The 25550-nt window shown below is 30.5% G+C and overlaps 1 protein-coding gene across 1 annotated transcript; it reads left to right on the top strand.

Annotated features, from left to right (window-relative positions):
• The first annotated feature begins 13788 nt into the window (after nt 1–13788).
• Nucleotides 13789–14697, top strand: LOC123226238. The gene has a single exon (XM_044650769.1). The coding sequence runs from the start codon at nt 13789–13791 to the stop codon at nt 14695–14697; it is 909 nt and encodes a 302-aa protein (XP_044506704.1).
• The last annotated feature ends 10853 nt before the right edge of the window (nt 14698–25550 follow it).

A 25550-nucleotide genomic window follows, 5' to 3' on the forward strand; every position in this document is an offset into this window, starting at 1 on the left:
TACCCTTAAGTATGTTTCAGGGGCAATTATGTCTTTTGACCTTGTTTTGAGATATTTTTCATTTTAAATATATATATGTATGGGTGTGTTTATATATGTATAAATAACTATATATATACACAAAAAGAAAAAGAAAAATAGATAAATAGATAAAGATATATATATATATATATATATATATATATATATGAAGAGAAAAGTCAAAAAAGGCAACTTTTACACTTTTTCTATCATTTTCTTGTCCCTTCCACAAAAGGCAGCCTTTTTCATGCTTTTTCTTTGCTTTTTGAAGAAAAATGAAGGATTTAAAGGAGTTTTGGAAGACAAGTAAGGAAAGAAAAGAAAATGAAGCACTTTGGAAGCCTTGGTAACCAAAAGATCTCTTCCTTTTCCCTTTACCTATGCTTATATATGTATTAGATGCATATTATATGAATATGTTAGTATGTTATGATATTGATTTAAGGTGATTTTGGTGATAAAGAAAGCAAAACAAGAAAAAAGGAGCCAACTTACAAAAAAATTGGCTTGAAATAAGGTAAGGGGTATCATCCTTGATATATTGCATGTTTTAAGCTTTTTGGTTCCTTAGATCTATGTTATAAATGATGATTTTGAAGTTGAGAAATGTTATTTTGCCATTTTGGGTGGCTATATGTGTGATTTTATTGATGACAGAGAGTTAGACAATATTTATAGTTTTGCCACTGAGTTTGTCTCATGTTTTTGCTGTCTTATCTTATGAATCATGGGTGTTATTATAGCTTGTTGGAAATCTCTTTGAATTATCTTTTCAATGATATATAGCTTGTATGAATTAGAGATCATTTGGACTGTTAAATATTGTATGAACCAAAAGGACTGTTTTACCAAATAAATAGTAAAGACAATTTTTGTCACTGATTTCATCCATGTTTTGACTATCTTACGTAATGAGTTATGAGTGCTATTATATCTTGTTGGAAATCTCTTTGAATTATTTTTTCAGTGATATATAGCTTGTATGAATTGGGGATTATTTGGACTGTTAAATATTGTATGAACCACAAGGACTACTTTACCAAATAAACAAAGGAGGCAGTTTTTGCCACTGATTTCATCTCACGTTTTGACTACCTTATCTAATGAACTATGAGTGCTATTATAGCTTGTTGGAAAGCTCTTTGAATCCTCTTTTCAAAAATATATAGCTTGTATGAATTAGAAACTGTTTAGACTATGAAATTGTATGAAAAAAAAGGTTGTCCTATCAAATGAACAGGGTTATGAACAGTATTTCACAGTTTTGGAAAGGAAAAGAAAGACAATAGAGAAAAGGAAAAAAAAAGAAAGGAGAGAAAAGGAAAAGAAGAAGAAAACAAAGAAAAACAAGAAAAGGAATTTGAGGCTCAAGATTCAGGGGTCGTCCCAGGAGTATGGTCTAGTGAGTTATGAATAGATTTAGATGGAAGCAAAATTATTAAGATATAAGGCCCGCATGCATGCTATGAACTATGAGGGGGCACTTTACACTATACCGTCCGCAATAGGGCACGTCCGTAGTAGGACATAGACCCACAGTACGGTCTGCTCGCAGTAGAGCATGCGCATAGTATAGCTCAATTCAGATTCAAAAATGGTATAGTGAGAGAAAGGAAGAAAACTCGAGCTTAGAAAAGTGTCAAATCCCTATAGTTAGCTTCCAAAAAGTATCAAATAGATACCAGATGGGACAAAGTATGACCCAAATATAAAGCATGAACTAGATTATCTTCTCGATTTCTTATGGGGGTTATGAGTGAGGTTGAGTCTTGAGAGTGAGTTAGAACAGGAAAGGAAATAGTTTACTTAATTATTTCCCCTTACTGAGTGTTCTTATCACTCACTTCCTTTTCTTTCATGATTGTAGGTATAGGTGATCGAGGTAGCTGCGAGGCAAGGTCAAGTCAGTGTAGGTAGATTCGACTGGAGCAAATTATCTCTGGTTTATATTACATGCATACAATGGCATGCTCTTATCGATTTTTGACCTTTTTGAGATGATGGTATAACTATATATGATTACTCCACATATTCAAATGCTTTTAGATGAGTTTTTACATGAGTATATACATCTTTTGTTCATTTCCAGATTTTCAGTTTTCTTAAAATAATTTCTAAACACTTTTAGTGATGCGTTCATGTTAAAGTATTTTAAAAGTTAAAAAAATAAAAAATAAAAAAATAAACGCTCCAGATATTAATTCGTAACATTTCTCCTTTGGTAGGTAATACTTCTAGAAAGGATGTTACAATAATGTTCTAATCGAATGCACTATAAATCATAAGAAAATATAACTTACAGTATTAAACCTTCAATCTAAGTACATATACGCAAATCTGTTGTAAAACTAAATTCTAATACAAGCCTAATACACATACTCATAAACTCACATACTCAATTGAAGAAATCTAGAGGATTTCTCTTAGGAATTAAAACCCTAGCAACACGTTTAAGAGAGAAAAAGAGAAACAAAACAAAAAACAAAAGGAATTCAAGAGAATTCCATTGACCTAAGGTTTAAATACTAAGGTCAAGAAAGCACTCTAAATGACTAAACTAAACTTGATGCAAAATGACACTTGAACCCTCTCATGATTATAGAATTACAATATTGCCCTCAACCAAAGTTTATGACACATTTTAGCATTTTACTATATAATTTGAATACATAAATGATGTGTTATCATGTGATTAGATGATTTTGAATTAAAGATAAAGTAAAATCTAATCATATGATAATACATCATTTATGTACGTAAATTATATATTAAAAATGTGTATATATAACATTACTCTTAAAGAACTTAAATAATGAAATTTCGTGAGATAAAATTTCACTAGAATGGTTAATTACTCATACATTAATTACTCTAAAATCATCAATAAAATGGTGATAACTTTGGATAAATCGTAATCAAGGAAGGGGTACATGGCTGAATACGTGAAGTGCTTGACTTTAGTTTCTTATTTTCTTTCAAATATGAATCATCAAATGTCAATTTATGTTACCTATAATTGAGGTAAGGGTTTGTTTCGTTCAATTTGTGTAACTGCCAAAAAAACTGATTTCAAATGATAAGTAATAGTTAATTTTTTTAAAATTTTTTTCTTTTTTAAAATAAACTATATGTTTGGCCTTTCTTCTAGGCTGAGCTTATTTCAAGATTTGCTTTTCTAATAGTCCTCGCAAGCCTTTCCAGTTGTTTGACATTTATAAGTAACAAATTAGCAGACTTAGAACATTATGATACAGTCAAATTAATAGGTGCAGTTCCTGTCTCAGCAATAAATTTATTCAAATTGATGTCTTCAAAGTCTCATGTTCTATAAGTTGTCTAAACTTAGAGAGAAGCAATCAACAAATTTCAACAACCAAAGAAAGTAACCTAGTGAAATCTTTAAGCCGATGATGGACCGAAATGAGGAATTGATAGCTTCTAAGGGTCCACTGGTAGGCAATCAAAAAAGAGAAACAATGGATTCTAATAACGTATCTAATTCAATATGAGTTCAATATGTTAAATTAATAGGATTCAATGACATTCATCTATCAAAAGTTAGTCGCTCATCTCAAGTGATGAAAACAGAGATGAACCTTAGAGGTGACTTCAATGTGTTTCTTTTGTCATCAAAAGATGAGAAAGGGATTGAAATAAAAAATGACACGAGTCACCAGGGAAGATAACTAGCGTCAATACTGAGAATACAATAGAGAGATCTCATCATCGGTGCCAACCTTCCTTTCTAGTGACTCGCATTGATTCGATTTTGTGCCGATAAGAGTCACCATGTGAAGGAGAAGGATATTGGTGGCTTTGTTTCTGTAGAGGAGGATGTCGAAGAATGATGTTGGAATCAATCTGCAAATTGAAGTTGAAAAAGGGTGAAATTAAGATTTTTCAAAAGGGAGAGGGTGATTGTATATGGAAAAAAGATAAAAGATTAAAACCCTAGACTTAAGGGGGGAAAAAGGGGGAATGGGGGAATCAATTTTTAAATTTTGAAAATATGAGGTTAGCAAGTAGATATCAAATTGTAAAATTTAAGGGTAATTCTTACATGATTGTTCTCACTCTCTAGCACTTCTTAACATTTCATTGATCGTGCCATAAACATTCTCAAAGTTCAAGTTATCTTTATGAAAAATTAGATTTTATTCAAGTATACATACCCATTCCTGGATGAGTGTACACATTAAGATTAACGAGCTTGCATATATCTCTTATATGCATAGGCTACCTTTTATGGGCATATATGGTCATGACGCCATGCATAATCATGCATACTTCTTATTCATAGTCGTGCATGCCTTCTAGATGTTTATTTTCTACATGCTTTTATGTCATATTGAATCCTAAGTTCTTTCATACTAATATAATCTACCATTATGCATACTTTAACAAGATCAAAATGCCAAAATCACCGTTTCATAATCATGATTCAAATATTTGATTTCATATGCACTGTTTATTATAATAAAACATATATCACCAACATATTAATCATACATGTTTTAAACACAAATATTATTCACAATTGAGAGCTAAGACAAATATCTCATATCACTAGATCACTAGAATTTAGTAATCCATAAGCTTATCTTAAATACTATTAAACTAAAGTACAAAACTCAAGATCATGGTACTCTCTTTATATTAACATACAGAAATTCAATTCTAGCATGTTCTAATCTTGGATTCAACCATAATAGAACTATAATAACCATAGATTAACTTCTCTTCAAGAGATTACTTGTAGGGTAACTAAGCTATCTGATGGGTCTTTTTTCAATATCACTTTTATCTATGGTTTTTCTTATTTGAGTATTTGGCAATAGTTATGAGATCCACTTTAAGCTCAGTCTTAAGCTTTTGGCTCTTTACCATGGCTTTTTATAGGGGATTTTAATGTTATTCTTTGGTATTTTGATAGAGTAGGGGGTGACACTAGGTGGTACTCACATATGGATGATTTTAGGTAGTATTTATATAATGTTGAGTTAGTTAGGGTGTCTTACGCAAGATTGAGGTATCCTTGGAATAATAGTCAGTAGAAGGATAATACTATACTTAGGAAGCTTGATTGGGTATTTTGTAGCTCCTTACAGTTAACAACATGGCCAAATACAGTGTCTCTGGTCAAGGATGTTTCTGATCATAGTGTTATGGTAGTTTGTTTATTGCTTCCACAAGAGTAGATACCCACATTTTCAAAAATTTTAACCTTTGGGGTGGTTGTACAAATTTTTTGGAGACTATTTAAAGCATGTGGGAGTCAACTATAGAGAATAATCTTATGTTTCATTTGACTGAAAAATTGAAAAAGTTGAAAGGTGAGTTGAAATCTTTTCACGTCAAAGACTCTAGTCACATTTTAGCAAAGGTGCGGAAGGCTAAGGAACATTGGTTGAGACTCAGGCTAATCTAGATGCATACTCATTGTCTAATAAGTATGTCACTTTGGAGAGAAACCTTGTAAAATGATACTATAAGCTTTGTAAGGATGAAAAGACTTTTTATAAATAGAGATCTAGGATTCAATGGTTGGCTTTGGGGGACCAAAATACTAAATTGTTTCATAAGTCTCTAATTCACAGACAAGTTAGGAACAGGGTTACAAATCTGAAGGATGAGGGTGGTGTCATTATTTCCTATCAGTAAGATCAGGGTAGTTTCGTCGTATGATTTTTTTAGGGCTTACATAGTACCCTAGCATGACCATTAATTGAAGACATCTTTAGGTACTTTTATAGTTGTATTCCAATGGGTATGGCTAAAAGTTTGATTACACATGTGATTGATGCAAAGATTAGAAATGCCTTTTTCTCTATTCTAGATGATAAATCTCTTAGGTTAAATGGGTTTACTTCATTATTTTTCAAGAAGTTCTGGGATATTATTGGGGTTGACTTTAAAATTGTAGTGAGACATTTCTTTGCTACTAGCATACTACCTAGATGTGTCAATTCTATGAGTTTTTTTCCTTCATTCAAAGGAGTTAGGCAGGGTGACCCACTATTACCATACTTTTTTTTTTTACATAGAGAGTTTAAGCGATATCTTGTGAGAGACTACTCAAGTTCTCAGTTTTCAACACCATTGGTGTTGTCACAAATAGGTATCACCCATCTCTACTTTGTTGATAATCTTATGGTTTTTTGTTACGCCAATGTTCTTTCTATAGAAGTTGTTAAGTTTCTCTAGATAAGTTTGTCAAAGTCTCTAGCTTGGTTACTAATTCAAAGAAAAGTCATCTTTTCCTGTTGAGGGCTAGTGAAGAGATTCAATGTAAATCTAGTCTATTTTGGGCTTCCAATTAGGCGCTCTACCTATTCATTATTAAGGGGTGTCTTTGGTGACACTCAACTTAGGCATTCTAACTGTCAACCATTAATAAAACAGATTTTAGCTAGGATCAAACTTTGGACATCAACCTCACTCACTTATATTGGTTGATTATTGTAACATCTCTCTTTAGAATTACTATCCACCGAAAGAGAAATGTTACGAATTAATATCTGGAGCGTCGATTTTTTTCTTTTAAAATAATTTAAAATAAATGCATCATTAAAAGTGTTTAGAAAATATTCTAAGAAAACTGAAAATTTGGAAGCGAACAAAAGATGTATATACTCTTGTGAAAACTCATCTAAAAGCATCTGAAAATGTGGAGTAATCATATACAACTATACCAACATCTCAAAAAGGTCCAAAAGAAACAAGAATATGCGACTATATTCATGTAATACAAACCAAAGATAACTTGCTCCAGCCAAATCTATCTTCGCTAACCTGACTCTGCCTTACAGCTACCTCGATCACCTGTACCTACAATCATAAAAGAAAAGGAAGTGAGTGATAAGAACACTTAGTAAAGGGGAAAGAATCAAGTAAACTATCTCTTTTCCTGTTCTACCTCACTTTCGGGACTCAACCTCATATCCTAACCTCTATAAGAGATTAAGGGGGTAATCTAGTTCATTTTTTACTATTTGAGTCATATTTTGTCCCATCTGGTGTCTATTTGATACTTTCTGAAAGCTAACTATAAGGATTTGGTACTTTTCTAAGCTCGAGCTCTCTTTCTTTCTTTCACTACACTATTTATGAATCTGAATTGAGCTCTACTACGAGCGGACCCTACTAAGGGTCTATGTCCTACTACGGATGTGTCCTACTGCAGACATGCCCTACTACGAGCGGTGTAGTGTAAAGTGCCCCCTCATATTTTATAGCATGCATGCGGGTCTTATATCTTACTAATTTTGCTTCCATCTAAATTTATTCATAACTCACCAGATATTACTCTTGGGACGACCCCTAAATCTTGAGCCCCAAATTCCTTTTCTTGCTTCTTTTTATTTTTCTTTTCTTCTTTTCTTTCTTCTTCCTTTCCTTTTTCTCCTCCTATTCTTTCTTTCTTTCTTGCCCAAAACTACGAAATATTGTTCACAGAATAGTCATTTGGCAGGGTAGCCTTCTTTTTCACACAATTTGATAGCCAAAATGTTTTCTAATTCATACAAATTATATATCGTTGAAAAGAGGATTCAAAGATATTTCCAATAAGCTATAATAGCACTCATAATTCAATAGATAAGGCAATCAAAACGTGACATAAAATCAGTGGCAAAAACTGCCTCCTTTGTTTATTTAGTAAAGTAGTCCTTGTGGTTCATGCAATATTTAACAGTCCAAATGATACCCAATTCATACAAGCTATATATCACTGAAAAGAGAATTCAAAGAGTTTTCCAACAAGATATAATAGAACTCATAAATCCTTAGATAAGACAGTCAAAACATGAGATAAAATTAGTGGCAAAACTGTCTCCTTTGTTTATTTGATAAAGCAGTTCTTTTGGTTCATACAATATTTAATAGTCCAAATGATCTCTAATTCATACAAGTTATATATTATTGAAAAGAGGATTCAAAGATCTTTCCAACAAGATATAATAGCATTCATAATTCATCAGGGAAGGCAGCCAAAACGAGGGACGAAATCAGTGGCAAAACTATAAATATTATGTAACTTTCTGCCATGAACAAAATCATACACATAGACATCCCAAATGGCAAAACAACATTTCTCAACTTCAAAATCATCATTTATAACATATATCCAAGGAACCAAAAGCCTAAAACATGCAATATATCAAGGATGATACTCCTTACCTTGTTTCAAGCTAAATCTTTGCAAGTTGGTTCCCTCCTCTTTGTTTTTCTTTCTTTATCACCAAAATCACCTTAAATCAACACCAAAATATACTAATATATTCATATAACATGCATCCAATACATAGATAAACATAGATAAAGGGGATATTTTGGTTACCAAGGCTCCCAAAGTGCTTACTCTTCTTTTCCTTCTTTATCTATCTTCCAAAACCCTTCTAAATCACTTACTTTCCTTCAAAAAACACAACAAAGAAAGGAAGAAACTGCCTCCTCTGGAAGAGATGGGAAAATGATGGAAAAAGTGTAAAGATTGTCTTTCTTTGACTTTTCTTTCTATATATATATATATATATATCTATTTACATATTTTTTAATATATTAATATATATAAAGCTTTGTTTTTCTTTGTAATTGGTTTGTATATAACAAACACACACATACATTTCAACATATAAATTTAAAACTGGAAATGTCTCAAAATAGGATTAAAAGATACAAATGTCCCTGGAACGTACCTGAGGGCATTACAATTATAGTCAGCATTCTTTTCCATGCAAGTGTACCAGTCATCCATATTTATTCTTCTTACAACAATTATGAGAAGGATTGAGAGTATATTGCGAGACTTTTTTAGAGAGGCACCTCTCTTTCATATTTGAGGGCAAAGGCGGTTTAGACATCAATATGTTACCCTTTAAGGGATAGGGGCTTGAGGATTTCAAGAGGTGTAAGGATTAGAATAAGACAACAGTTTTTAAGAATATTTAGAATTTTCTCATATATCGCACTTCTATCTAGTTTATTACATATCAGAAATAAGATCACAATCGAATCTTGATATAGTAAAAAGTTTTTGTTTTATATAGTTAGAAAGTGACATGAAAATAATGTCAACTTGTAGATTAGCTCCCTAAGTGAAAAATGTCTATATGGAGATTGAGGTATGGGTAGTTGTTTTGGTAGCTAGTCTCTTGTCAATAAGTTACTCTACAGGTCGAAGTCTACTCTATAACATATTTCAATTTCAATTCCAAATAGTAACTTTCATATTCATTACATATCAAAGATAAAATAATGATTGAATCTTGATAATATAGGAAGTTATTGGTTTTCATCATCATACATTGTGCTGCATATTCTTTTTCTATAATTACTAGTTTCTCAAAAAGTTACTCTACAAAATCATAAAACAAAAAGCAAAATCTATTCAATAGGAACAACATCGCTCTCTTCTCTCAATATGGAGCCCAGGTGTATGTCTCCAATATTTCAACAATTTCTATTTTGCACCATCTTATTACTCATTGGCTCTACTATTCCTCAAATTCATTCAGCAATCTTATCTCTTCAAAGTGTTTCTCAATCTCACCAAATAGCAGGAGACATTTGCCTTTACTTTTATATTGAAATTATTTACATAAAGTGATTAATCTCGTAAACAAATGCATTATAAAAATATCAATAGCTAGTAATTGTTTTCATTTTGAATGATATTATGATGCATATCGATCTTTATATAAACTTTATATTAAAATTTTATATTTTTTAATGTGAAATTAAGTTTTATATCTTATACTTAGAATTTAAGACATGAATCTTAAAAAAATCATATCACAAAAGTTAACTATTAAGATTGAAGAGTTTAAGACTATATAAATCTTATAATAAAAATTTATATTTTCTAATATAAGATTCAAATTTTATTTTTTATACTTAAGATACTAACAATTCATTTTTTTGTTTAACCCATGCTTTCAGTTTGAATTTGTTCAAAGTTATAGATCATGTGAAGAATGAATGGGGTGCTAATGTTTCTATTGATTTCTTAAACATTAAAATATTATAACAAGTTCATCACATCTCTCAACCCATACTTGATTAATGTCTATGGCGACTTCATCACTATCATAGAGTTGCCTTAGATTGCTAGCTACATGATGACCATAAAAATTTGCACCTGCCTAGCACCGTGTTGCCGATATGATTATCAATAGCACATCTCTACCAGAGAATATATATAAAGCAGAGAAATCTCACATCAAGAAATTATAAATAAGAGAGTTACAATACCTCATATACATTGATGATCATGATTGATCGTACGGTCAGGAACCTCCCACGTGCCTCATCAGAGTAGATTAAACGTGATACAAAAAATTATGCATGGAAATTAATGGATAAGAAGAAGGTTGCATGGAGGCCTATGCTACCACTAATTGAAGATTGTAATATAAGTAACACTATCCTAAGGTATATGATATGTTATATGATATGATATAATATAAATAAAAATTATATATATAATAAAATATACATAATTAATATGATATAATATATATATTTTACAATATAATGCATATCATATGATATAATATATATAATTAATATTGATTGATACACATTTTCAAATACAATAGACTTCTTTAAACCAACACATCTTGAGTCCATTAACAATACAAATGATAACACAAATTCAACTCACAACATAACCTAACTAGCCCTCTTATTTCATCCACCAAAATCTAACAAAACCTTCCTACAAAACATGATTACCCTAAACAATTACATCAAAAAATTCTTGGTCTATTAGCACTTTAGAATTTAATATCTTTATCGTACCAAAATCTGCTTTAAATTTTCATCATTCTTTTACTCATACCCAAACATATACCAACACAATCAAACATCCGATGCTCACTCGATGGGAGACTTATACCATTCATTCACTCCACTTTACTACACTAACACATCAAACATCAAATCTTGAATCTATCACCAAACAGAACCTACCACCATTAGTAAAGTTCTCTTAGATCTTGACTAGAAGGATACAACGATAGTTAAGTATGAGGTCTTACTAACTAATTATACCTAGTCCCTTGTTCCTTATACAATTTATATGCATTTAGTAAGACGCAAATGGATTTTTGGGACAAAGTATTATGTAGATGGGAATGTGTAAAAAGGTATAAGGCCAAGTTAGTAGCAATGTGGTTTTAAAAGACTTCAGAGGCGGATTACTTTGAAACTTTTAGCCTATGGTTAAAGTTGCAATTAATGTTATTAGAAATGAATCAAATATTAATCTAAAGGAGATGGGTTATTTGATTCAACCAATGGTCAGACCGGTTAACTATTCAACAATAATATTAAAAAATTTGTATAATTTATTATTAAACATATAATTTAACTTATTTAACATTATTTTAAACATCGTTTGATGTGGTGTGTTTGTGTATATGTGTGTGTGTGTGTGTGTATTCAAATATGATAAATAAGGTTTAAATTCAAGTATTTTTAATGAATTTTTGAAAAAAATTAATTGTTTATGTTGATCAAGTTAAACCAATTTTATATATAGTCCAATCTGTTTGGTTAGTGGTCAACGGTTCAACCAATCGGTTTAATCCGATTTTTAAAACTATGGTTGCAAGCACCAAACTCATGTTAAGCTTGATAGTTTACTATGGTTAGGATATTAAGCAAGTTGATGTGAATAATGTTTTCTTGAATGGCAATTTAGAGGGAAATGTGTTCATGAGTCAATCTAAGGGCTTTCAAACCGATTCCAAATGAAACCATTTATGGTTTAAAAATCGGCTAGGGTCTAGTTTGACAAGTTAAAAGTCAACATTACTCGATTGGAAATTTACTAGTCTAGTAGTAAACACATGGTTGTTCATATACAAAACTAATCATAAAGTTATCTATGTTTCAAAATATGTTGATGACATACTTTTAACCAGGAATGTTACTAAGATGAAAATACTAGGCTCCTTGAAATATTTTCTAGGTTTTAAGTAACCGAAAATTTACTTGGGTTACATTTGTGTCAAACAAAGTATGCTAAAGACTTAGCTGAATAAAGCTTACATGTTAAAGTCAAGCCATGTACCACTCCCGATGTAAAAGATACTAGAATGTTTTGTGAAGATAAGTGAAGCTTTTGAGCAACTAATAAACTATAAGAGCATCATAGGAGACTTGAAGTATCTCGCTTTGTCCAGACTTAATATCTCATGTCCTATTAACAAACACAATGAATTTTTGTAAAGACCATATTAAAAGGACATAATAATTTGATCTTTGCTTACAGGCAGGTTTTGTTTTGCAACTTGATTAAAGGCACATGGAGAGGAATGCGCCAGTGTCGGTGCTAACAAAGATGGGGTTTTGGGGGGTCCTCTTTCTGACAGAGATAGACCATGAAGCCATCAAAGGTCGAGGAAATTAACCTGCCGCACATGGGGAAATTTTTGCCTATGCGGGGCGCATTCATGCGAACTACTTGGGTGCCTCCGATGAGACAGGATCCACTTGGGGAATTATAGGCGCCTTTGAAGATGACGAAAAGGGCCCCAAAAAAAAAAAAAGAGAGAGAGAGAGAGAGAGAGAAAGAGATGCGAAAAGGAAAGAGAAAATTGAAAAAGAAACACCGGGAAGAAGAATATGAATGAGAGAGATTTTGACACCAGACAATTTCGGATAATTTTATATATGAATAATAATAATTATTATTATGTAATTAAATATTATTTTATTTTTATTTTTTAATTATTTAATTTTATAATAATATATAATTGTTTTTATATATAATTATATATATAATATTATTTTTTATTAAATAAAAAATTTATATTTTTAATTAACAGTAAAAGATTGAGTTATATAATTTGATTTAAAAAATGATATTTATATTTATTTTAAATATATATTTATGTATAATATATAATTAAATATTATTTTATTTTTAATTTAAAATTATATTATTATAAAATTATATATATATACATATTTTAAATGAGTATACTTAATTTTATTGGATGATTTATGATTAGGAGGTGAAATATTTCAGGCGAAAACGTTGAAAACGTTGGGTGGCAATAAGTTTATCCTTTTAATAAAAATTTTGAAACCCAAAAAGCAAACGAAACATTCAAATCATCCATCTCGTCAAAACAAAAGACGACGACGTACAAATCTTGCCAGAGATCCACGTCTCCATCTGACCATCCACGCGTCCTCATTTACGATTTGCCAATTTTCTGCCCACTCTCAACTGGACACGTAGCGGCAGTAACAGAAACAACAGGAGAATAAAGAATGAGTTGTGCTGTTTACGGTACAAGGAGAGCGTGGAGATGGAAAGTCTCTGGACTGTTGAAACCAAACTAGGAATGAACCACGTATGCCCTTTCTCGAACCTACCAAAAAGTTTTTTTTTTTTTTCCCTTCAACGTTTGATTCCCTAGAAAGAAGGACACGTGTCTGCTTCTTTCGGCAGTGCTAGAAACGTTTCAGCAGATGATTGGGTGCTGGCAGAGCCCACATCGACTAGACATATCAATGAGCAGGGAGCGTAAACACTTTTTGAATGGGCCCACGTGAAAAAAATTTGACCAATCAGAATTCACCACTGTTCAAGTGTTGCCCTAGACACGTGTTGCTTTTACACCCGATGACCTGTTGCTGCTGTTTTGATTAACGCCTGAACCGTCTCGAAGAGAGAAAGAAAAGTAAAAGAGAGAGAAACAGAGCGTGAAGAAGAGGAAGTTGGTAGCCTTGGTGGAGGAGGAGGAGAAGATCATGCAGGGAAAAGCTAAGGAGAGTTGGTGCATGATAAGATGCACAGCTGTTGCGCAGAATAATAACGAGGTAATCAATCGGACAGCGCTCAGATTCCGGCCGATAGCACCGAAGCCAGCCTCCAACGACACCGTTTCAGGTTTCTTAGGGGTGTATAACAAGAACTTGCTGCTAAGTAGCAAAAGATCTAAAAGAAAGTATGTTAGGGTTCGCAAGAATAATGGATACAAGAGAAAGAATCAAATCTCTCCGCATGAAGAAGGAGAAGATGGTGTAAACAAGACAGTTGTCACTCTACAGTTTTTTCCTGAAAAAACTGATTCGAAGAATTCAGATTCAAACTCCAAAATCCAAGATCCGTTATGCAATATTATTAATGATAGAAACAATCTTAATCCCGTGGTTGCTTCAAAGGGTCGTGATGCAGTAGAATTTTATCAACCAGAGCTAAATCATCGTATTAAAGAAAAGGAATTTGAATTCGGAGTTTCAGATCAGACGACGGTGGTGGAGTCGTGGGTGACGGTGGAGAGCATGAAGGAGACATGCATGGAGGGGAGAGGATTACTGGGGAGTACGGACGTAGAGAGAATGAATAATCTAGAGAGCGACACGTGTCCAGGGTTTATATCAGACGGTTTAAACAGGGTTCAGTGGGTTAACGGAGCGTACAGAAGGATGGTGATGGGATATAAGGATGGAGACGAGTCACAAATAATGGTGGGTTTGATAATGAAAGAACAGTTTCCGGTGTGTGTTTACTCGTCGTTTACGACAATGGTAAGAGTCCAGTACACGTGGAAGAAGGAAAAGTACTCAAAAATGGTTCCATGTGATGTGTACAGAATGGACTGCGGAGGCTTTGCATGGAGGCTGGACGTTGAAGCCGCCCTTAGTCTGGGTCGTTAATGAAGAAGATGATGAACAAAATCAACATCAAGGACTGGAATAACCAGGTAATATGAGTCCTATATATATAAATATATTAAACAGATTACATATGATGAAGTAATTTGTGCCCAAAAAAAATGAAGACAGTATTCTGAAATAATATGTGGTATGTTTGTTCTAGAGAAGTGGCAAGCTGGTGTTTGCTGCCAAATGAAAGGGAAAACAAAAACATAAAGAAAGTGAAAAGAGGGAAGCAGACGATGGGAAGGGTGCTTGGGGGGTTGGGGGTGGGGAATAAGAAGAAAGGACAGGTGGAGGGTGGCGTGCTATCTTAGTACCATAAGTCTACGTTTAAACTTAAAAAGAATCAACTTTCACGTTGATCGGGATTTAAATAGTGTAACGAAGTAAAAGTGTCAAATCAGAAACATTTGTAATTGTAAGTGTGTGGTAAAGAAGATAGGTCTTTCGGGTCAAGCTTAGAAAATGAAATGATTGGATACGAGAATGTAAAACAAAAGGAAAAATGGATTGAACATAAAATAATGCAAACCCAAAAAGCTTAAATGGCAATCTAACATATTGAAATTATAAAAATAAGTATATCAATTAAAATATGACAAAAAAGTTACGTATAAACCTGTTTAAGTAAATTTTTAATGATTTTATTTTTTAAGTTAACTTAATATTTATTTTAATAATATTTTTATTTTTTAATAATTTTTTTTGGTAATATTTTTTTAATGATATACTTTAGTTTTATCATATTGATTATAAATTTAATAATTTATAATTCAAAATATTTATAAACTTATTTTGAAATAAATCAATTTTTGGTTTAATTATTGATATATCTAGATTAAAACGAAAAGTCAAAAATAAATGTGAATAAAGTGCGAGTGAGAGTGAGATTGTCACTCGCATGCACACTCTCACTCTAACTTGCCTTCACATTCTCACTTTCACTCTCACTCACATTCATACTCTCATTCTCACTCTCACTCACACTCATACTCGCACTCATAGTCTCACTCTCACTCTCACTCTCATTTGCACTTGCGCTCACACTCGCACTCTCACTCTCACTCACACTCGCACTCGTACTTTATTTGCATATGTTTCTATTTTTTGTTTCGATTTAGATATATCAACAATCAAACAAAAACTCAACCTATTTCAGAATAAATTTATGAATATTTTGATTTATAAATTATCAAACCTATAATCAATATGATAATACTAGAGTATACCATTAAAAAAAAAACATCAATGAAGAAAAATAATTACCCATGAGTAAAGGTATTATTGAAATAACTATCGAGTTTATTTAAAAATAAATCAATTCATTAAAAGTTTGTTTTATAAAAAGTTTATGCACAATTTTTTTTTACTTATCTTAATTAATATATCTAAAAATAAACAACTTTAATTACTGTTTTATAACTGTAAATCCATCGATTAATGAAATCACGCACACGTTACATCACTCTATGCTCGTACAACCAAATTCAACCACATATTCGTTTCCTTTATCCGACTATCCAGGTGGGACAGCCAAGAATTTGGCCCACCTGTACTAATTATTTTACATTTTATTATTTGCTTATTATTATTTTTTGAAGAATTAAAGTTATTAATTGATGTTAATTTATGATGGGAATCAAACCATATAATCACTGTTCATATATGCAATTATGAAATATTACTGTTCAGATAAATTGTGGTATCCTTTGTTTTTAAAAACAAAAAAAAAAAAATGCGTTTAAATTATATAGCTTAATAATTTAATTACTGACTCATTCCTAAGAGGTTGCCCCTTCATTAGCTTAATTCTAGGCCATGAGTGTCTGTCTTCATTAGTTCTCAATTTGCTTGGCTCCCCCTCGTTGGAGACAGACTCTTCCACCTCAATGATCATGTTCTACAGAACTTTCTATGCTGAAAGTTGACAAGTATTTCCAAAATTCCAACTCGCTTACAGGCTAATTCGTGATAATTAAACCTCAACTACCATAAATATGTGACGACTAATTAAAGGTGTCAAATAAATATGTGATGGGTAGGTAGGTTGAGGTTTACCAATCTTGGAGGATTGGTAAATTCTAAATTAAAGTTGTCAATCTTGGACTAATTAAAGTTGTCAAATAAATATGTGATGGGTAGGTAGGTTGATGTCTTCATTAAATTCTAAATTAAAGGTGGAAACTTTTAGACCATGACTCAAAATCTCACTACCATTATTATGGTAAGGGATTGGCCAAAGGACTATTTCCCACCTAAACTATGTTTAATTCTCAAAGTTCTCTCTATTAACTATGAAAATATCATTTACCCACTCATAGCCGGTTAAATTTAATAGAACCCTAACTCCTGAAAATTTAATCTCATTTTCCCCCCTAAAAGTTTAAAAACTAACTTTTCTCTCCTAAACCAAGTTTGAAAAGATCGCATTTCTCCCCTAGGGTTTAGTTTCAAAACACGTTCACTTTCTCCGATGCCATCGCAGACCGTCTCTTCCTCCCAATGATTTTTCTTCCACCGACGACCTATCTTAACTCCACCCCAACCCATCCAACGCCGAGAAACGTCGTCTAGGAAGAGAACTCATCTTCCCAGACGACGAAGATGAGATCAATCGATCTTCTCGATCATCTTCTCAGACGAAGACGAGACGACTCATCATCCTTTGGAAAGACGATTTCTCTTCCCAGACGACGTTTCTTGACGTCGGATGGGTTGGGGTGGAGTTGAGGTGGGCTGTCGGTGGAAGAGAAACCGTCGGAAGGGAGAGACGGTCGACAATGGTGCCGTAGAAAGTGAACGCGTTTTGAAACTAAACCTTAGGGGGGGAAATATGATCTTTTCAAACTTGGCTTAGAGAAGAAAAGTTAGTTTTTAAACTTTTAGGAGGGGAAATGAAATCATCTTTAAGTTTATTTTTAATATTAAATATAAAATGATAATTTTACCCTTACTACCGTTAATTTTAACTGCTTATGGGTGGGTAAACGGTATTTTCATAGTTAACGGGGAGAACTTTGAGAATTCAGCATAGTTTGGGTGGGAAATAGTCCTTTGGCCTAAGGTATTTATATGTAGTGTGGCACATAGGTAGAAGAATATTTATCAACCAAGGTTATGTAAAGAATAGAGTTAGGTGCATTAATGTCAAATTCAACTATAATAGGCCAAACGACTATGTCCTACTCAAAATTTGATGAAACGACAATTTCCCACCCATCTATCAATTTCGTCTAGGGCTGGAATCAAGATGTGTCGAACTTAAACTCACCTGAGTTCGAGTTTGAAACAAGCTTTTTGTTTAACTTATTATTAAAATGACATCGTTTTAATGTATATTGATTAAAACGATGTTGTTTTGCATTAAATATTTTTAGCTCACAAGCTTGATGAATTGAACATTGTAAAGCTCGAGCCTGAACTAAAACTCAAAAATATTGAACTTTAAAACTCAAGCTAGCTTGAGCTAAACCCTTTTCAGGCTTATTCAAATTGAGTTTGAGCTTAAACAAGTTCGACTCAAATCAAACTCTAATTTTGTTAGTGAAACTTATAAGATTTTATGATAGATTTCATGAAAAGATGAGAATACCTTATAATAAGAGCTTATGGGTTAGGATTTGGCAAGCAACCATTATTGAATATTGGAGAAGGAAAGGAAAGATTTGAGTGTGCAATTTCTCTCATCGTAGTTTACTCACAAACAAAAGATTAAACGCCATTGTATTAACAATAGAGGAACTTTAAGGAGGAGGACAAACCTGGCAAACCTTGAAGATTCGATGTTACAGAGATTGGAACTCCCCATTACACTCTCCCCACACAAAATGTCCTTGAGTTTTTCCTTTATTTTCAAATCATTCAACAGATTGTATATAGTTAGAATTTATGACATGGAGTTTGAAAATGGAAGTTTATCTAATTGTTGGAAACAATTTAGACATGTCAAACATAATATTCTGTAAATATAAATATGTGTACTCGACTTTGAGTTTTTGACAAAATTCATTCGAACACGGCACGAGGTATTAACGTAAGTCATTTCCATAACCTCATTTGCCCATATGTTGCATTCCTTTTAAGAGACTTGATCTCTATGTAATTTTGGCTCTGCGTGCGCAGAAAAAGAAGAGTAAAACCTCTTCTGTAAAATATTATGTTTATTACACTTTGAGGGAAAATAATTTTGGATTTTAAATAAGAGTTTAATTATCAATAACTTCCACACTAACTACTCTTAGCAATTAAAGTAAATCAAATTAAATTGACCGATCATGGGTGGACCAATCTCAATATTAATAATAGAAAATTTTACTAATGGCATTTGAGGAAATGGGGCATTTTGTCAATGGGTGAAGTGGGTCAGAGGATCACATAGTCTCATCTAAATTCTATTATTAAAGAAATGATTGAGATGGCTTACAAGTGTGATGTGTTTGTGAGTAGTGGTGATTAGGCTGTACGTGTACTTTGTGGTGGTCCATCAGCTTTCAAACAATACATAAAATCTTAAGAGTGTAATTGGTTTAGATAATTTTTTATTATTAAAAATAAAACATTATCATAAAAATGTATTATTTAGAAGATTATTATGTATAAATTATTATTTTATTAGATAAAAATAGATAGATATAAATAATTATAATAAAATTATATACACAAATGATTATATATCATCATGTGATTAAGTGATTTTGTATTAGAGATAAAATAATACTCAATTATATAGTGATATATTATCGTTTGTGTACATATTGCTACTCAAATAATTATTGATAGACTACCTAAAGATTATAGAGTATAATTATTTTAAAATATTTTTTATATTACTTGTTATATTAATTGAAAATGAAAGTATTTTGTCCTAAAAATTAATAAAGATTAAATTGTAATAAAATCATGGTAATTTTAATAATATTTTGATACCTAAAATAAAAATAGTAGTCAAATTACTTCTTATATTACATATCACATCATTATTAATATCAAAAGGTTACTGAAACTTTTATAATCTGATAACCTAAATAAAATAATATCAATAATAAAAAATAGATTTAAAATTACAATCAATTTTTAATTACCTAAACAAAATGCTCCTAAGGGTGATGTGCAGGGTGGGTCATGAAAGTTGGGAATTTCCTCAAAGCTGAGGGAAAGAAATGAAAGATTTGAAAAAATGGGAATAAAGGAGGAAAAAACATATAAAATAAATTTATTTATAATATTAATGGTATAATAGATATGAACTATATTATATATAGTGCACAATAAAGAAAATAAGTTTCAACGAATAAAGCTAAAATCTAGCTTTAATAAATGAGTAAGAATTCAAACTTGAAGGATGGAACATGTCGTTTCAGCAATGACCGAGTGGGACATTGTGATTTGGCCAACTAGAGTAACTCTCTAAGTAAAAATTTCGTGTTAAAACTTTTTTACTGAAGTCTAGACACTTTATGTGAATAAATAATTTTTGTTACTCTAAAAATCATAAAAGATAAATTAAAAGTAGTTAGATTTTAACGCCAATTCAGCATCTCTCTCTTAATTAGAGCATCGCGGTAATAAAATTATACATACATATTTTTTATATATTTTAAGTATATAAATAATATATTATTATATAATTGAACGATTTTAAATTAAAGATAAAATAATACCTAATCAAAGATAATATATTATCTGTATATCTAAATTATGTATAAAATATATATATAGAGTATTGATCACTGCTCATAAATAGTATCAAAACATTAAATTAAAATTTTAAAATTAGATTATTCTGATCCTATATACAATGTTTTTTTTTTTCACAATGTGTTAACATATATGATATTTGTCATATCATTTGATACATGTTTTTATCATATACACATTAATATATTATAAAATAAATCATATGTTTGATTATAATCATATATATATACACACACACACACACACACACATATATACATACATAATTATAAATTTAATATAGAAAAGTAAAAAATTATATGTATTAACAATGAGTATGAATTTGTGTACTGATGATGACGTATCATTATATATTTGAATATTACTTTATTTTAAGCATAAAATAACTTAAATAATAAAATATCTTTGTTACTATATAAATTGTTATTTATTATTAATGTAAATAGTTTTATTGAGTATGTAATATTGATAAAATTAAAGGAAAACAAATAATTAGTTTTTGAAGTTAAAGATATTAATTCCTAATAAATTATAATGGAAATATATATAGATGACAATTAACCCTACCAAATCAGATCCCTGACCTGTCCCTTCTTGAATGGGAAGAAGTTTTCCAATTGAATTTTAAAAAATGAATGATAAATTAATTTTTTCAAACTTAAAATATAAAAATTTATCAAATCATCAAACCTTGGGTGAAAAATAGTAATTTCATACTTAATAGTATTTATACGGAGTTAGTATTAGATTTTTCGTATATTATATTTTTTAACTGGCATGTATCCATATTAATTTATTAAAATTTAGTTGGTAGTGTTAAAAAAATATTGTAAATTTTGATTTTATTTTACTAATTTAAGTAAAATAGAGCTAAATAATTAGACATGTTAGGGATAAAGATGGTGGTGGGCTGTATCTGTCTTCTAGTGTGGCCCATTATGCCTAAGAGTCAAGGCAATCCTAGACCTACCAATTTATGAGCCTACCAAGTTAGGACATGCCTGCATAGTTCTTTAATGGGCTACCCTACATGATTTAGTGGGCCATCAACTAAATTATAATATTATAATTTTTAAATATTTTTTAATGAGTCCTATCTGATTGGCCATAGCCCTTGCCCTAGGGTCTAAACTAGACACATGGGCTTTACTCGAAGCACAAATTTAAAGTTTAGCCTGATAAGGTCTAGTCCAATCCGATATTATAACATGTCGGGCCTAGTCTATGGGTTTTTTTGGGTCAGACCATGGGTTCTAATATTAAACCCATGGGTTGGTCTAATCCGATCCATTATTATTTAAAAAAATAAAAATTTAAAAAAATCATATGGCAGAAAAGCAAAAGCCTTCTGCCAAAGCAGAAGCCTTTTAATTTTAACTCTTTTTGTTATTGGTTATTTTTTAATTTATTTATTTTTCTTTATATAAACCAATCTAACTCTTCATTAATTTCAATTTCTCTCAATCTCAATTCTTTCATTATATTCTCAATCTCATTTTCTCTCATTAACTCTCTTTCGAAAATTATCTAAATTCTCAAATAATAATTCTTTGCGTTTATAATTTCATTTTTATTTCAATTTTATCTTTACAAAATATTACAAATCGATCTAATATAAAAAAATTCAAAGATTTGGATATTAAAAATGAGTAGATAAATGGTATAATATATATATATATATATATATATATATATATATATATATATATATATATATATATATTATTTTTGTTTATAATTTATGCATTATGTAAATTAATTTATATAAACTTATAATATTTTTTATCATGTGATCACAATATTCCTTTGTCACAAATGAGAGATTATAAATGAAATGTTTGAGGTATTATTCTTGATTTTAATAATTGAAAAATAATTTGTATTTAAATTTTTTTAAAAAAATTATTTAAATAAGCTAGCCCATTTAAGACCCAACCCAACCCATTTATATATAGGGTCGGGCTTTGGGTTTTAAAAAATATATGAATCGGCTCGACCCAAATACTCATTACTATGTGGGTCTTAGGCCGACCAAGCCTATAAGCCCAATAGGCTAAACTGAAGCTGGTACTTACATGACACTTGAGCCTGACATAACCCATTATAATAGTGGGTCGTGCCCCCATGGATTAGGTCAAAAAAAATGGGTTCTAGACTAACCTAACCCCTTGACATGTCTAATTTGCTATCTAATTACAAATAATTCGTTGTTTAATTAAATATTGTGTACTTATAATGAGTATTAATGTTGATATGAAATTTTATAATTGAGTGTAATTTTATATCGTTAATATAAATCACTTAATCATAGAGTGATATATTATTATTGATATTCAAATTAGTATTTATTATAAGTACATATAATTTTAATATTTAAATTATATATCAAACAATCACAATTAAATTATGATTATTCATAATGCACTAATCATAAGTTGTGTCAAATATACACTAAGTTGGGTATTTGAAATCTAATTATCCAAAGAACCACAATAGAAAAACCAATCAACAATCTTTAAATCAATAAGTTGTACGATCACTAAGAACACGTGGTTCATTCGTTCAGGTTTTAGGGGCTTTTAGTTCAAGGTAATCATTGATTACATTAATAATTTATCTTTTATTATTGATATTCATTTATTTGATTTATCAACTAATAAAATATTTTGATAATCTGCTATTACCAATGATAATATAATAATAAATACAAAAGATAATTTAATTACTATGTCCACATTAGGTATTAAAAAATTTTCAATATAATCTTTTTTTTTTTTACTATTTTATCATTTTTTATTAAATTTTTAGGACAAAAATATCCTCACTCTCAATTAAAACAGTAACTTATGAAGAATATTTTACAAAGATATATTATCAATAAGATAACAACTTAAAAAATAATTAAATTAAATTAATTAATTTCATAATTTAGCAAAACAAAAACAATCTTAATATATTATTAACATGGAGAATATTTTAGAAAAAAATTAACAAAACAAATATTTTAACATAAGATATGTTAGTTTAACCAAATTCAATACTAATTTTTCCCTAATAATCTTTTAAAGACACTTACATAAAAGGCCAAAAGACTTATTCTCACCCAAGGTTTAGTCTATTCCTAAACTTTCACTCGCTAAGTTTCAAAAACCCAAACACCAACTCATCCTTCCACTTTTGTTAAATTTTGTTATTAATGTAAAAGATAAAAATGTCATTTAATAAATTTATTTAAAAAATAAAAAATTATCATTTTTCTTACCTTAGTTTTTAAAAACTAATAATTTCTCTCTAACTTATTCCCATCCAAGGTTATGAAGAATAAAAATTTATTCTTCGCAACCTTGAGTGGGAATAAGTCTTTTGGCCTAAATAAAATAATGCCTTAATATTCATTAATTACTACCAACTAAACACAATTATTATTTGAATAATATTATGCATAGACAAAAATCTTATTAGTTTATCTATACAAACTAGAATAATAACTTGTGATTAAGTGATGTAATTGTTTACTTTTTTTCTTACTTCAAAATTATCTAATCAGATGTTATCATATTATGTTGTATGAATATATTTATATAATTTATTTGTATATGGAGTATTTTTTTATTATTTATTCATATCAATTTTATCAAATATAATAATAATTAATCCTCAATAATATTTTATTATTGATAATAAAATATTACTTAAACTAAACACACTTTGCAATTATATGATGGGAAATAAACTTTTTTTTTTATAGTGAATATAGTTCAAAAAAAGTGATGAAAATAACTAACGTGTTCTTACTATTTTGTTAAATAAGTAAACATGGAACCCTGACTAATAATAATTTTGGTTTTTCTAATACTATTATAAGGATAGGAAATTATCTTATATCACTAACCTTAATTGGTATAGCACAAGTGAATCCAATTAAAGGATATGCTGAATAAGAGATCAAACAATGTACTCTTGATTTCTGTAACAGGAATCCAGATATTCAACAAGATTACCTAGAGTGGTTAAGAGTAAAAAGGTTGCTTGATACGGTACGCAAAGCCTTAAGTCAAGGTTGTATGCAGATATTTTGTTTTATACCAACCAGGATAACAACCATAGAGACAAGAGAATTAGAATTAAGGAGTCTATGGTTGGATAAAGTAAAAACTATTCTAGGATATTAGTACGGAGAATCTCAGAACCCTCAACATCATGTAACTTATTTCCTGACTAAGGAAAAGTATGGCAAACGAAGAAATACTCAAGCAATTTGTTGTCAGTCCACAAAATAAATATCCTCACTTTCCACCAGGATATGCAAATTTTGTAGCTCATGAGCCTCAAGGAGATTGGGATAAAGCTAAAAAACTATATTTAAAAGCAATAAAAGAGAAATATTTTATTTCTAAAGAAAAGGAAAAACATAAGATAGAAGAAGAATTTCTAGATATAACTCTCTTAGATGCTGATAAAATCAGCAAATATTACAAAGAGGAACTTAAAAAACAAAAGAAAAATGTTGAAAGAGGAAAAACTTCTAAAAAGATATCTCTAGGACCAAAAATAGAGGACCTAGAGAATCTAATCTCTAATCTTAGGGAAACTGAGGTTAAAGATGATCCTTTAGAAGGAATGAAAAATCTCTTGCACTTTTTTGAAGAATTTCTGCGAGAGATCTCAAGGCCTGAATATACTCCTATGACTTATCCTACAAAGATAAAATCGGAATATACACCTAGACCTATACAAAGATTGATGGAAATACCGTCTAGCAGAAGTTTTCTCAATATAAACTATGTTAGTAATGTGGCTAAAGCAATCTCAAATTGGGAAACTGTAAACTGGGTCCATGTACAAAACAAATCTTTTGACCTAAGACAAACCTATCGTTTCTTATGGTCTACACTGCAAGGGGTTGCAGGAAGCTTTTGGATGAGTCTAAAAGCCAACACCAACATTTTAGATACAATAAAAGACTTAAAAAGTAGAGAAGGAAGGAATTTTCGCTCTTTTTAAAGATATGCTCTCTAGGGAATTTACAAATGATATTTTTTATCAACTACTCAGAAGAACACATAAGGTTACAAAAAACACCTTTTTTGCAAAGTTACCCAACAAGTAGGATAAAATGGCTAATGAGGCCTTCAAGCTACTACTCGAAAAAG

This window comes from Mangifera indica, chromosome 9, assembly GCF_011075055.1.
Source record: "Mangifera indica cultivar Alphonso chromosome 9, CATAS_Mindica_2.1, whole genome shotgun sequence".
NCBI lineage: Eukaryota > Viridiplantae > Streptophyta > Magnoliopsida > Sapindales > Anacardiaceae > Mangifera > Mangifera indica.

Excerpts from the sequence above, each read along its gene's own strand:
- LOC123226238 (XM_044650769.1), top strand. The coding sequence starts at position 13,789 with ATGCAGGGAAAAGCTAAGGAGAGTTGGTGCATGATAAGATGCACAGCT.